At 42.5% G+C, this 13957-nt stretch overlaps 1 protein-coding gene and 1 long non-coding RNA gene across 2 annotated transcripts in view; one reads left to right on the top strand and one right to left on the bottom strand.

The window, feature by feature from the left end:
* The window catches only part of LOC138285288 (uncharacterized), a 70769-nt gene that overhangs the window by 54776 nt on the left and 2036 nt on the right, over nt 1-13957 (bottom strand). The window lies entirely within an intron of this gene.
* Nucleotides 13019-13957, top strand: part of POU2AF3 (POU class 2 homeobox associating factor 3) — a 42120-nt gene continuing 41181 nt past the window's right edge. Inside the window, exon 1 of the mRNA XM_069225020.1 lies at nt 13019-13103. Within this exon, the coding sequence (XP_069081121.1) occupies nt 13097-13103 (7 nt within the window). The 5' untranslated portion in view covers nt 13019-13096. The remainder of the gene's footprint in view (nt 13104-13957) is intronic.

Here is a 13957-nt window from a genome sequence, read left to right as displayed (position 1 = left end):
GACATCATCATCAGCAGACTAGACTATGGAAACGCCCTCTACACCGGACTCCCCGCCAAGCTCCTCCACCGCCTCCAAACCATCTAGAATGCAGGAGCTAGACTTGCCCTTGGCCTGCTCCGGTGGTCCAGAATCTCTTCCCACCTCAAAGATCTCTCATGGCTGCCCATGCACATGAGGTGCAAATTCAAGGTTTTCACCCTCGTGTACAAAGCCCTCCACAACATCGGACCCAATCTCATCAACCACAGACTCTACTTCCACCGGCCCTCCAGAGAACTACGCTTCTCCTCCCTCAAGTCCCACAAGAGCTGCACAGTCGCTGCAGTGGGCGCTCCTTCTCCTACATCAACACTAAGCTCTGAAGCTACCTCCTCCCAACCTGTCTACCACTCGCACCCTCCTCATTTTGGGAGAGATCTCAAGACATTGCTCTTCGATGAGAAACCACCACCCCACAGCGACAAACCTCATCACCTGGATACCCCCCCGGGTGAAAAGCCGTGCCTTATAAGCACCAATTGATTGATTATTTAAGTTTAGAATCAGAGGTAAATTTGTCCTGGACAATGCAATAAGAAGGTGGAAGAATCGTTCTATTAACATCATCATTGACATTTAATTGATGTTTACAAAGAATATCACATACCTGCTACGTAGCCAGTACCAGATGTTTAGCTAATTCACTTAAACACAGTGTTTACTTTCAATTAATATTCATAAAGCGGGTTTGTTAAAACATTGCAATTCCAATTTTACAGAATAAATGATACTCATCCTGCCAACATCACTCTGCTTTATGGCACTTTGATTCTCATACTCATAATGAAAAATTCAAAACTACGGGGCCCTGAAAGAAAAGGGTTTTGGATTAAAAAGCAAGCATTCTTTGAAGGTGTTACACTTCACAACAGAAAGCATTGCCATCAAAACCTTGTTGTTTCCTGTTAGCTTTTAATTTTGTTATGGACCAATTAGAGCATTTGGATTCTTGCTGTCAGAGTGCAAGGACAGCTTCAGGTTACTATACAGTGTCTTTCCACCCAGTGATCATTTGAGGTGTTGCCTATAGGAAAGTGCAGGCTGTCTGGCTTTGAAAGACTTAGAGAGGACATACAATGTGCCCATTGCTTACCATTGGTTGACTTGATTGTCATGGTAATTTGCTTTACTCTTATTCAAAGCCTTGCCTTCTGCTTCTTGTGTTTGTCCATATGCTGGAGCATAGCCTCTTTATCATCCTTTTGGCTGCCTGGCTTGTACCCTTTCACTACTCACTTTTAGGAAGCTACTTTTTTCTTTTTGGTTAAGCATTCCATGAGAGTGCATTTGTTTTCCAGCTATCTGCCTCGTGTGCTTTGCCTTTAGTCAATTACCCACCCTAGCTCTTTGTGTTGCTCATTCCATTGTGTTGTGAATACTCTCTCATGTGTACTGCTCCCACCAACCTCAGTCACTTTTCCTGTGCTTCACATCGCTCTCCCCCCAATCACTGTGTTGCTTTCTATCTTATGTGTTGTTTCCCTCACCTCTCACCACTCCTGTCTCCGCTGTCCCACAAACTCTATGGATCCTTAAGTCTGCCATAATGGATCCCAAATAAAAATAGGAAAATGGCAGACAAGTCATTCTGTAGACATGTACATGCAAGGTGACCCATGTGTGAACCTACAGAACGAGGTCGTCAGCGTTTGTGCAATTGAAATGTTTTCTTATTGTTTTTCTTTTACACCTCTGTGCAGCATTGGCAAAAACCACTTTGATTTTTGCCGATGCTACACAGCGTCATCAACTACACTTACAAAGTCAATCTGTCAATTAAGACCTATTGCTTTGCCAATGCTTTTTGTGGCAGCTAATGACTGCAAAGTAAAAATGTGACTAGCAGCAATAATGTTACCACAGGCAATTCACCAACTTTACAAGACCTCTTCTAAATCTGGCTGTAACAGTTCAGTGCCCCTTAGTATAATAAAAATCAACCTACTGTGGCAACTTAAAACTTCCTTCATTATAAACCAGGCATCCAAGCTGTAATGACAATTCAGTGCGATGAATATGATAAAGTCGACACCTAACATATTTGATACCTCAGTGCCACCTATACGATAAACGCAATATACTTTTCATAATTATAACACCTCCATTACAATATGCTTAATGCCCGCTACCATAGCCACCAAGCAGCTCTAATAGAATCAAACCTATTAATTTAAGAGTAAGAGAAATTCCCCGCTTCCAGATAATAGACTAAGAACACATTTAAGTATCTTGGCTAGCCCTCAACCACCAAAGATTAACTGTGGCTTAATTTGGCATTCTAAAATTAAACTATGCAATGTGATTTTCTCTGGAGAATCTCTATATCTATACACTATTATAAATAAAGACAGGACCCATTGCCTAATAGACTCAATTCTTCCACTATAATGGACAGAGCATCTATAATGTATAAGCACATTTAAAACCACTCCCATTATGACAAACTGAAATCCCCTTTGGAGTAGACTCAACACTCTCCTAAGGTAAACTCAACACCCACTCTGCTCTAGAAACCGGACATCAACACCGTCTTTTATACCCAACGTCGCATTAGAGTCGACTCAACACTCCACTATAAAAGAATCAGTGGACCACTAAAGGAAGCTAAACTCCCACATCATAATGGATTTGACACCCTTGTTACAAAAGTCATATTCCGAAACTATAACACCCACATTTTGGGGGCCCAGAATAGTCTTCATTATTTTTTAATCATTGCAACGTCCCCAGAGTAATTCTGACTACTTTTCCTTCCTCAGATTTAACACAATTCAACGGAGGTGAAATAACAGCGATAAACATCTCTGAGAAATAACACATGAAAATTAGGGTTTCTGTGCCACTTCCTGCATACTTTCCCTGATGTGTCAGACAGAGATTTTGGCTGGCACTCATACCATTCAAACGCGCACGCACGCACCAAACATTCATTTTTAAACATCACACACTCATTCTTTCACCCACACACATCCATTAACACTCATAAGATTCAAACATGCACGCACCAAACATTCATTTTAGAAGATCACACTCACTCATTCTTTCACACAAAGACACGCACGCACGCACATCCATTAACAACAATCATGACATTCAAACATGCACATGTGCACCAAACATTCAATTTAAAACATTACACACACACACACACACACACTTACCTTCAGCCTCGAGGTCCCAGGAGGGTTGGGACTGCTGCCTTCCCTCATTGGCTGACCTTAGGGAAGGCAGCAGTCCCAGCCTCATCAGAGAGTGGGATGGGGTCAGTGAGACTGCTGACCCCACCCCACTCTGTGACGAAGTGTCACTGATTTACACTCGCCCTGGGCGCTTCAGGGCATAAACCTGAAGCAACCAGGTCAAAGTCAATGGGTGACGCTTTCCTCGTCACCCAGGGGAAGGCATCAAGGCACCTTTGCTGAGCCGAGGAGGTCACGCCCATAGGAGCTGTGACCTCCTCAGCCCAGCAAAGTTCAGCTCAGGCAGCCAGGTGTCTGCGCAAATCACGCATGTCTGCTCCTGGCTGTCTGAGCTGAAAATGAAGAGTGTCTGTCAGGATGACCTTTGTTCAGCCTGACAGACACTCTTCATGAGGGGCAAAAGGTGGGGGGGCGTGGCCCCTCCGCCCTAAAAGACAGGCCGCCACTGCCCAAATATAATACACTCAGGAACATAGCATTATATTAGAGACTCATCTCTCCATACAAAAATATCAACTTCAAATTATAAGAGTGTCAACCATTATTTTAATGGTCAACACTGCTACTATAAGTACTAAACACCACACCTACAATATAATCAACATCCCCATTGTGACATACGTAACACCTGTACTATGACATAGCCCATGTTATGCCATTATAAGTTTCACTGCCCCCAATATATGAGGCTCGCTAACCTAGTATAATACATAGGGCCTCATTTTGACCGCGGCGGGCGGCGGTCGCCGCCTGCCATGCGGTCACCGCCAAATGGCCGCTCCGCGGTCAGAAGATCGCGGATGCCATTCTGGCTTTCCCGCTGGGCCGGCGGGCGCCCGCCAAAAGAGCGCCCGCCGGCCCAGCGGGAAAGGCCCTGCAACAATGAAGCCGGCTCCGAATGGAGCCGGCGGAGTTGCAGGGGTGCGACGGGTGCAGTTGCACCCGTCGCGATTTTCACTGTCTGCAATGCAGACAGTGAAAATCTTTATGGGGCCCTGTTAGGGGGCCCCACGACACCCGTTCCCGCCATCCTGTTTACCGCCAGGAACAGGATGGCGGGAAGGGGGTCGGAATCTCCATGGCGGCGCTGCAAGCAGCGCCGCCATGGAGATTCAGCCCAAGCAGGGGAAATCCGGCAGGAAACCGCCGGATTCCCTTTTCTGACCGCGGCTTTAACGCCGCGGTCAGAACGGGCAATGAAGCACCGCCAGCCTGTTGGCGGTGCTTCCGTGGTCCCTGGCCCTGGCGGTCTTGGACCGCCAGGGTCGGAATGACCCCCATAATCTTTGCCCCAAATTTAATATATTCACCCACTCCCACTAGAACAGGCTTGACTGCCACACAATCCTAGAAACATTGCCTGCTTGGTACACTAAACTTGAACCTACTACAATGTACTTAGTTCCTCTTTTCCGACTGATTAATCATGTTCACTCTAATAATACAAAACCCCATGACAAGGAACTCAGTATGGCAATGTAATGAACTCAACACCGACGCAGAAAAAACCTAAACGCCCCACAGTCAATACCCAATCTAATGAAAGTCATTACGCATTTTAATAAAATCATCACCCAACTATAATGAATGCAGATCCTCAGTAGAATGAGCTTATTTATCCCACTCTAATAAACTCAAACCCCCACTCTATAAGTCACCAGTGTATTGAGCATATTTACTATAATAACTAGCCCACTGTGATGAACTCAGCAGCTCACTATATAACCGGAAATGCTGGCCTATAGTAAACCCAACACTCTACATTTATATATTATAATTAATTTACCACCTTGTGTTTAGGAACTCAAAACCCAACTGTTGAGAAGTCAATGCTCCACAATGATAAAGTCAACAACCCACTGTATGTACTCATCAAATCACTGTAAATAACTCAAGCCCTACTAAAATATTTCACACCCAACTGTACACCTGGTTTATAAAATTCTAGACCCAACCATAGTGAATACTAGATCCCACTACAATAAACTCAACACACCTCAATAATAAACTCAAACCCGAACTGCAATGAACCCAGCACCACACTATAATAAAAGCCCTCCACCATAATAAACTCAACTCCAAACAAAGGAAACCCAAATACCCCATGATAATTAAGTCAAACCACCACTATTGTAAACTCAACACCCCACCATAATGAACAGAACACTCCAATAATGTTATAGTAATAGACAGGCACTCACATTCCACTCCTGCTCCCACTTATAGATTCAAAACTCCAGAGAAAGAACCTATGAAACGAATTAATTAAAATAAGTGACCTTACACAATAAAACAAGCATTGGCATAGCCAACTGGTCTGGCCTGGCAAGCTGCTACGATGGCTAATGTTTCAACATTTTTATTGCAAACATACTCTCAACAAGCATTTGCAATGCAATGGGTCTCACATTTCCTTGAGTTAGAGCCATTGGTTTTGTAAATTCATAACTGGACTTTTCTTGCCACATAAATTGGACATGGCAGTGTCTAGCCAGATGAAAAACATCGAAGAAAGAAGGTAATGTTACCAAATAAGCAACACACTCAAGGATAGCAGTGAGGGTTACATTTGCAGTAAGAATCAGTAGAAGACATGGCAAGTAGGCTTTCTGCCAGGGGATGTAGCTCAGTTGTAGAGTGCATGCTTTGTATGTATGAGGCTACGCATTCAATCCCCAACACCTCCAGTGTAGAAAACATTTTGTTACCAAGTTATTATACAAATGTAATTTAAATTACCAAGTTATTTTACAAATGTAATTTAAATTACAGCATTCCTTCTCTGCACTTGCACAAGACATGCAACCTTCAGTTGCTCACCCTGTGACTTCACAGTGCCATGTTTTGAAAAACAATGCTTGCAAAGCATTATGGGGCGAGTTTTCCTGAGTGCAGTGAATATTGTAGTATCGACCCCCCAGCTGTGTCTGGAGAGCCACGTTGTGGAAAGTGTTTTTGGGAAAGCTATGGATCACAAAAGGGAGGGCCAAAAGAAATTACTCTTATAAGGTTACAGTGTGAACAATGTGACCAGTGCTCCCATACCGTTGATGAAGTTGCCGCTGTCAGCCCCATGGCTGCGGTGGAGCACGATAGAGAGAGGGAGACAAAAGAAAAAAGTAGTTCACCCACACTAGTATCTCGGCAGTCGTGCAATTTTCCATGTAACAGGGTCAGTCTGCAAGGCGGTAACAAAACCGCCCAAAAGGGGGACAAACATAAAGCATTTACCAGCCACAATAAGGGATTTCAAAAGGCAAGCCCACAAACACGTGAAAGTGATTGGTGTGAGATCAGTGTGGTTAAAAGCCCACAAATCGATAACAGGTTGGAAAGCGCTTGCGCGTTCGACCTAAAAATAGAAAATAAAACTACCAAGCTGTGCTATTTTTCAAAGTATTTAAAAAAATAGAACAGTACAATAAATAGTAATTTATCAGCATAAAACAACCGTTTCACAATCTCAACACATACTTGAAGAAGTGATGCCCATAAGAAATAAACATTGGCCTTAAATAGAGTTTGGCTTGGTTTACAGAATAGCCTAATACATTTCAGTAAAACGTAGATTTTGAATATTTTATGTTTTCATCTCTGCTTCAAATGATGCACGGAAAGACAAATATAAAGGTCTCACACTTTGAAGACGACGGCTACAATAGAGCATTAGTCGAATAGAGAGATGCCCAATCATTGATGCTGACTGGTGCATATAAATGTGTAACTATGTAATAATACACATGTGATCCTACAAGTCCACCCTACTCCTGCCTGGACATTACCTCCTCCTCCATTGCAGTCAGGCAAACTATCCTGTGCCAGATCAATCCCAAATACGGAACCCAAAAATATATGTCTATCAATAGCTAATATATAGAAATTACCAAATGAAAATGGCATGAGAACACCAAGTTGTGTATCTTTCCTTGTGACAATAAACAAGATTTAAGAATTTTCATCTGAAACCGATGACATTGTGGATCCATTGTTTATGCTAAGGTGAAAATGTGCCTTTAGAGAGGAGAATTCACAGAAAGAGAGACAGGACAGTTCTTTTACATCAGTGGTCTTGTGAGGAATTTAGAGGGTAGGGGTGATTTCAGGGTGCCGGACGTTTTAAATTCTGTCTCATCCACTACACTGCAGCTTGGTCTCTCAGATAAGAAATTGAGGGGGCATCAGAAATGAATGCAGGAGCCGATTCCTATAATAAATATTTGTATTCAATTATGTCAGCAAGATTGTCGATGGTGTTACAGCTTGCCATCTGCAGTATTCTGAAGGTCACAAATTTGAGTATAGTCAAGGCCAACCCAGCCTTCCATCCTTCTGAGGTTGGTAAATTAGGTACCTTTCATTTGCTAAGTAATCACATCTGTGATTTATAGCATTAAGAAATGGTACAAGTGTTGTAAAAAAGTACTATATACATCATGCTATTTAAAATAAATAAAAAAATGTGACAAGACAAAAAAGTACTGGTATGTGTCGTTAGGGGCAGGCTCAGTACTTAAACCGAGCTATGTAAATCCATTGTTCATTAAATAAGAAAGGCAAGTTTAAAGTTCCCTGACGTCTGTGTATCATGGCCGGTACATCTTGACAATTCATTGTGTATGTAATTCCCAAAAAAGCAATGACATAATAAAACTGGATAATAGGCTGAAAACTCTGGCCTTTGGTCAAAGATTTCCTTAAATGAGTTGGACGCATTGTTCGACGAGTACCCATTAATTAGCCAGGATTTGACTTCACAAGTGATCTGTGAAGACCTTTCTTATTCACCAACCTGGTAACTCAGTAAGCTTCAACAATGAATGCTGTGATGTGACAGTGGTAGAGGGGAATAAGAAGTCTCATGCAAGAGCTAAAATGACAAATCACGAAAGGAGACAATACTGTGATGCTCTTTGTAGAAGGCCATGTCATGGATGGAAACAGTGTAACTGTTCAATGTCACACTCAACAAGCAACAACCGCGCAGGGATGGTGGGGACAGGCAGACACAAACAGAAACCTCAGAGACAGGAGGGAGGTGCTGGGGGACAGCAGTGCGAGCCAATTCAAAGCGCCATGGCTGCCATGAGCGCGAAGGAGAGACAACAAAGTAAAAAAGTAGTTTGAAATTGTGCAATTAATATATGTAACAGGGTCAGTCTGCAAGACGGTAACAAACCAGCCACAGGGCAGGACAAAAGTAAGGCATTTACCAACAACATCAAGGGATTTTTGAAAGGCAAGACCTCAAAAGAATGAAAGTGATGGGCATGAGGCGGTCCTGGTTAGCGTCCACAGATAGATAACAACACAATGAAAAGCTGTGCTTGCATGCTGCTTCGCTCAACCCAAAAATTGTGTGTGTGTGTATTGCTTTTTAATCTAATGTGGCTGATGAAACACCTAAAGTTGACTAAAGGTGCCCATAGGCAAGACCTAAAAAAATAAAATAGAAGTTCTGAAACTGATATTTCAGAATGCCTCCCACTCTCTACTAAGCGGAGGTTCTCTGTGCACTAGGATCAAGAGTATTCAAAGGGTCTAATGCAACCAGCACCAGATTTTGAATATTTTACCATTGCCCGGCACACTCACACTGTGCACACCAGTGGCGTTGGAACAATTTTCAGAGTCAGGGTGCTGCTGTTAATGTTATAGCACTGATGTCACAGGGATTGTGAAACCTTTAAGCATCACAAAAAAAACTCAAGTACAACAAATATGCCACACCTCCTCAGCAGGACAATGGTAAGGGTCTGGTTAGGTACATTGTGATGCAATTTGGAGCACTGGCGAGGTGGCTCACTGTCATTTACAGGCAGCACATTTTCTACTGAAATTTCCATAGATATGCAGTTTTACTAGTAAACCTATATATAGCGTGCAAATTATAATGTGTGGAAATCGTATTTGAGCAAATATTTATCATTTGACCATCACCAGATAAAATGTCTTGAGTTGTTTTGATCCTATTAAAATCTTTGTTTCCATCACAGTTCAGAATCAGAAAAACTTGCTTCTTTTGTGCTTTCCCAATTGCTGACATATTTTCAAATGTGTATAGTTAGTATACAGGCATTTAAATGTAGTTTGTGTTAGAAAAATGCCAATATCCTGCAGTCTTTTCTTGTACCCCAGCAACATTGTCACCCAGGTGACTTTTACACAAAATCCTCTCACTTTGCAGTTATAAAAATAAAACACCAGTTTCCAATGGGCAGCAATTTGTCAGACGGCATAGCTTGACATTTGACCTTTACCTTTGAACTGGTAGCTTATGTGAAAAGATAAACAAAAAATGTAAAGACGTTTGTATTGCTCATTCACCTTCTGAACTCCAGCATGGTGATTTGTGGGGAGGCTGCAGGGCTTCCTGTCCCCTTACTTCCAGCGCCCATGATGCCCACCTGAGCCTGATAATGTGAAACAAATACACGAGCATGCAGGCTGTGCCTCTTAAAGCAGGCCTTACATTAAATTATCTGCTGCTTTGTGACAGATGAACGCTCAGCCGTCATCTTTGAGGGCCCAGAGCTGGCAGCACCCGAGGGGCTGGACCAGAGACAATCCCCCACTATCTATGACAACGGAAGGTGGCCTATCACAGAGAGAAGCAACCGCAAGAGGTGCTTGGGCCTCTCCCAGGTGGGGAGCTGAGCTCTAAAAGCTGCACCCCCTCCCTCCCCTCCCACCCTGCCACTGAGTGAGCTAGGAATTTAAAACTTTAATTGAAGAACTAGAAACTATATCTACAGTTCCCTTATGAAGTCCCCTTGCTGCGTGATAATCACCCTCATCATCATAACAAACACACAACAAACGTGGCCAAATGCTATATATCTACGTTTAAACCTACAAATGCATCTAAGTAAAACATTATGGCACCAATGTCACTGTAATACCTGCAGTCGCGTAAACAACATTTAAATATGCCCTCATGGAGAGTGAAAATGTGTTTTTACTACCATTTTTTGAGAGTGGAAAGGGACCATGACTTATGAGAGTGGAAGACTCAAGTGAGTCACTGTGCCCCTCTGCTTGCTTGATAATGGTAGTAAATATAATATTATACTCTGTGCAGCTCCATAGATAGCTTACGCCTTGCTAATGTTTTCTTGTGTATTTATTTAACAAAAGGTACTTAAGCAAAATCAAGTTGCAAGGGGTTAATTGTGTGCTGAAAGATAAAATTAAATCGAAGAAATCTCACTACTTTTAGGAGAGTTGTTGTACTGTGAAAAATAATTGCTATGTCCTCTCTGTGGGGCAGAAACACATTTTTTTCTTGTATCAATTGTTTTGTTTTATGGTAAAAAAAAAAAAAAATTTGCTCTTTTCACTGCAGTAATACATGTGTGAATGCCGGCCTATCGCTCTCCTGCTTTATACAGTATGTAATTGGGCTACATTTACTTGTATTTACATTTTGTGGTGTAGCGCAAATAAAAAGTCATAATTCACTTTTAAAAACGTTCACTTTCTAGTGAGAGAAAGAAAAGTAAACACCAACCTCATGTTAAAATAATAAGCAACAACTTGTCAGAAGCCATCCTGAAGTTTGACCTTTGTTGTTGAAGCACCGAAAATGCGACATAATAAACAATTAAAAGACATCCGAATTTATTGCTTGGAGCATCCTGACCCATCAAAGAGCCATGACATCTTTTCACATGTATTTTGTTAACTAACCAAAGCCAGGATACAAGAAGTTACATTTGGGCAGTACGATAAAATCACTCTCAAGATATGTGTGACTATTAGGATAGCTGTTTCCACGTGTAAAGTATTTTACATGCAATCCGTCAGGCAGTAAAAGTCATTTTTTCATGTCACGTTTGCTGCACTGTAACCTTAAAATTGAATTTGATTTTTGCACTGTAGCAAAAAAAAAATTCGATGGGTTATTATTATGAAAATTGCTCTCAATAATGTATTTGGCTTCATTTTAGCACTGCTATGGTGTTCACGGGCGCTCACCCGTGTGCACTGAGAAGCAGGGTAACATGCTATTCAATTACATTGTTTATTGTGGGGAGGACACATGATTCAAGAGGGGCGAAACCTAGAGTGGGTTACGACCTTCCCCATCCTCACCAAAGCTAAAAAAAAAATAACATACTATTCAATGCGCATCTGTAAGTATAGTTTCTATCATGCTTTCTTGCATGTAACAAGTAGGTTTTCCAAACAGGACCATAACAGTACAAGAAAAATTCGTGCATTGCAGTCATGCCGAAAAGGCTTCATGACTATTTGCTAATTTGTTTTCTGCTATCAACTGTCAAGTCATTGTAACATGCATTCTGAAAGGCAGTAAATGCTGTGATTTCTCACTTGAATTACTTCGTACTGTGTTTACCTGGAATTTGACCTTTGCACTATAGATAAATATATATGTATGTTAAATATATAGGTGTGAGGAGGGAGGATGTGTCTATATGTGTACTATTGTGATTGTATTTGTAAGGCTGGAACATCAGAAACTGAAGTGTCTTAAAGTCAACTGTGCCTGTGACTTATATAGAAGGATTCAGTTTATATCACATCTTCCCTGCGATGATTTCCAGACTAAAATCACGTCGGAGCAGACAGAGGCTCGACCTGTGGATTCAATCGTTTCAGGGCCGCAGCAGGCCAGCGCTGCAGCAGGCTCGATTGGACATGCGCACGCATGGAGAGGATGCAGGCCTGGTGGTCTACGGCTGCGCCGTTCCGATTTGGAACGGGGCAGCTATATGCCTTTAAGTTTAAGCCCTATGATTCCCTTTCACTCTGAGGGTTGCATTTGGCCCAAGGGAAAACACAAAAGAGCCTTTTTGGCAGTGGAAACTTCGTGCGTGCGTAGAAGTGCCGATCCTTGGAAAAAAAGGCCCATTCGTCATGTATAGAGGAGACGGCGTTAAATTAAGGGCCAAGTGCTCAAAATGAAGTCGTTGACAAATCTAAACGAAGCGAGCTCATGTGAGTCACCAAGATTCACTCTCGGTGCCGCTGAGGTGCACGCTCGATGGAAAGGCATCTCTGCAGTTCATTGCAGCCAGAAACCGTTACTTTTCCCAGAGATCTAATGTGGCACACACAAAAAACTCACAAAAGTGGGAAAATACCCACCAAATGTGGTATACTAACGGGTGCAGTGTGGTTTGGTAGACAGAGGGGCTCCTGCTGGTCGGCTTTTTTCAGCTCCCATGTGCAAAAATGTGGGGGTTTCCAAATGCCACGCCCCCGAAATGCTCTATCTCCTCCAAAAAAGTCGGAAAAAAACAACAAAACGTAAAAAAAATATCAAAATCTAATCGGGACCCATTACAGGACATCCCCTGGAGTCATCCTGCCAAATTTCAGGGCAGTGGGACTTTTCCTTCCTCAATGGCACCAAAACTTTGAGCACCTTTTTGGTGCATGTGGCCGGTTTGGGCAAAAGGGTGTAAAATGTGAAAAATACCCCCGGGGCAGTGGCCGGGGAGCCTGCTGTCACCAGATCCCGTTGCCCGAGACCCTCAGGTACATCAGGGCAAGCAGTGTTTCGAAAAAAGAGCTCCCTTTTTGTTAAGCTTTTGAATATTCAAATTAAAAGTATCGCGCAATAGTTCATTGTCAAATCATGAGATTCTTCGGGTTTTAAATAGTTGGCATGGGGGAGAAAAACTCAAACTTATATCCGAAGGTATAATCGAAATATATTGTTTGCCTTCTGCCAGAATTGGGAGCCAGCAGTTTGGTGTCTTTGATATTTTTTAAAAAATATATTTTAGAATCGTGCCTCCAATTCTGCAGCCCGGCTTTGAGAATTCCTCTAAAGCACCGGTGGAGGAAGGGAGGAAAGTTGCCAGCCTATTTTCTGCTTTCTTCCTAAAATGACTGGTAAGTTATTTTATTTTATATATACATATACATATACACACACATATGTATGTTTAGCTTCTTCTTCTGTTTGTAGCGTCTTATCGTCCAGGTCGGAGTTTCTTTGACACCTTTGTGGAAGGAAGCGATACTTTACAGGTGGGAGAGTTAGATTTAACACAGCGAAGCAAGCAAAGAGAACAAACAACGCACCGAACGGAGAAAATGACATAGAGCTCGAGGAACGGAATGCGAGGGCGTTTTTACTGAAATGCGTACTTATTTTTTAATTAGAATACACTTTTTTCGAGGCTGTTTCACGTGTGTTCTGCGTTTGAATTGAGCGTGGCTTTCCTCTCAACACACGTCTGCTGTGTCTCCTATTACACGGCAGAGGCTGTGCGTTTTAAAAGTGACAGCAGGGCGCATAAAAGGGAATAGCGAATTGTTTAGTTATAAAAATCTGCATTATTGAAATTTAGAAATGCTTTTTGTGCGATGCAGCGGACGAGGAGGGGGCATGTGGGTGGAGGTTCGGGATTATTTACGGGGAGGGCAGGGGATGTATGCAGATTGATTCAAGCGATGGTGAAATGATTGGGTTATATATTTTTCTTTTCTTAAAAAAAAAAAAAATACGCAATGCAAAATCGGACCACGGCGTTTTTGGGAGGCTTTTGTCGCGTGCTCCTCTAACCGTTAAAACGGGGCGTTGCTGGAAAAGTGTGCGATTTTTGAGCGCCTATTCTGCATAGAGGCACCCATGGGTGCCAGGCTAGGTTCGCGGGGGGCAGGACCCGGGGCAAGTAACCGCCAGGTGAAGCGAGGAATGAGTTTCGCTCGGGTCGTTAGATTTCCCTCCAGAGGGACTTTTT

This window comes from Pleurodeles waltl, chromosome 3_1 (assembly GCF_031143425.1).
Source record: "Pleurodeles waltl isolate 20211129_DDA chromosome 3_1, aPleWal1.hap1.20221129, whole genome shotgun sequence".
Lineage (NCBI taxonomy): Eukaryota > Metazoa > Chordata > Amphibia > Caudata > Salamandridae > Pleurodeles > Pleurodeles waltl.
Note: the sequence above shows the minus strand (reverse complement) of the source record. Positions and strands in the feature narration are given on the sequence as shown.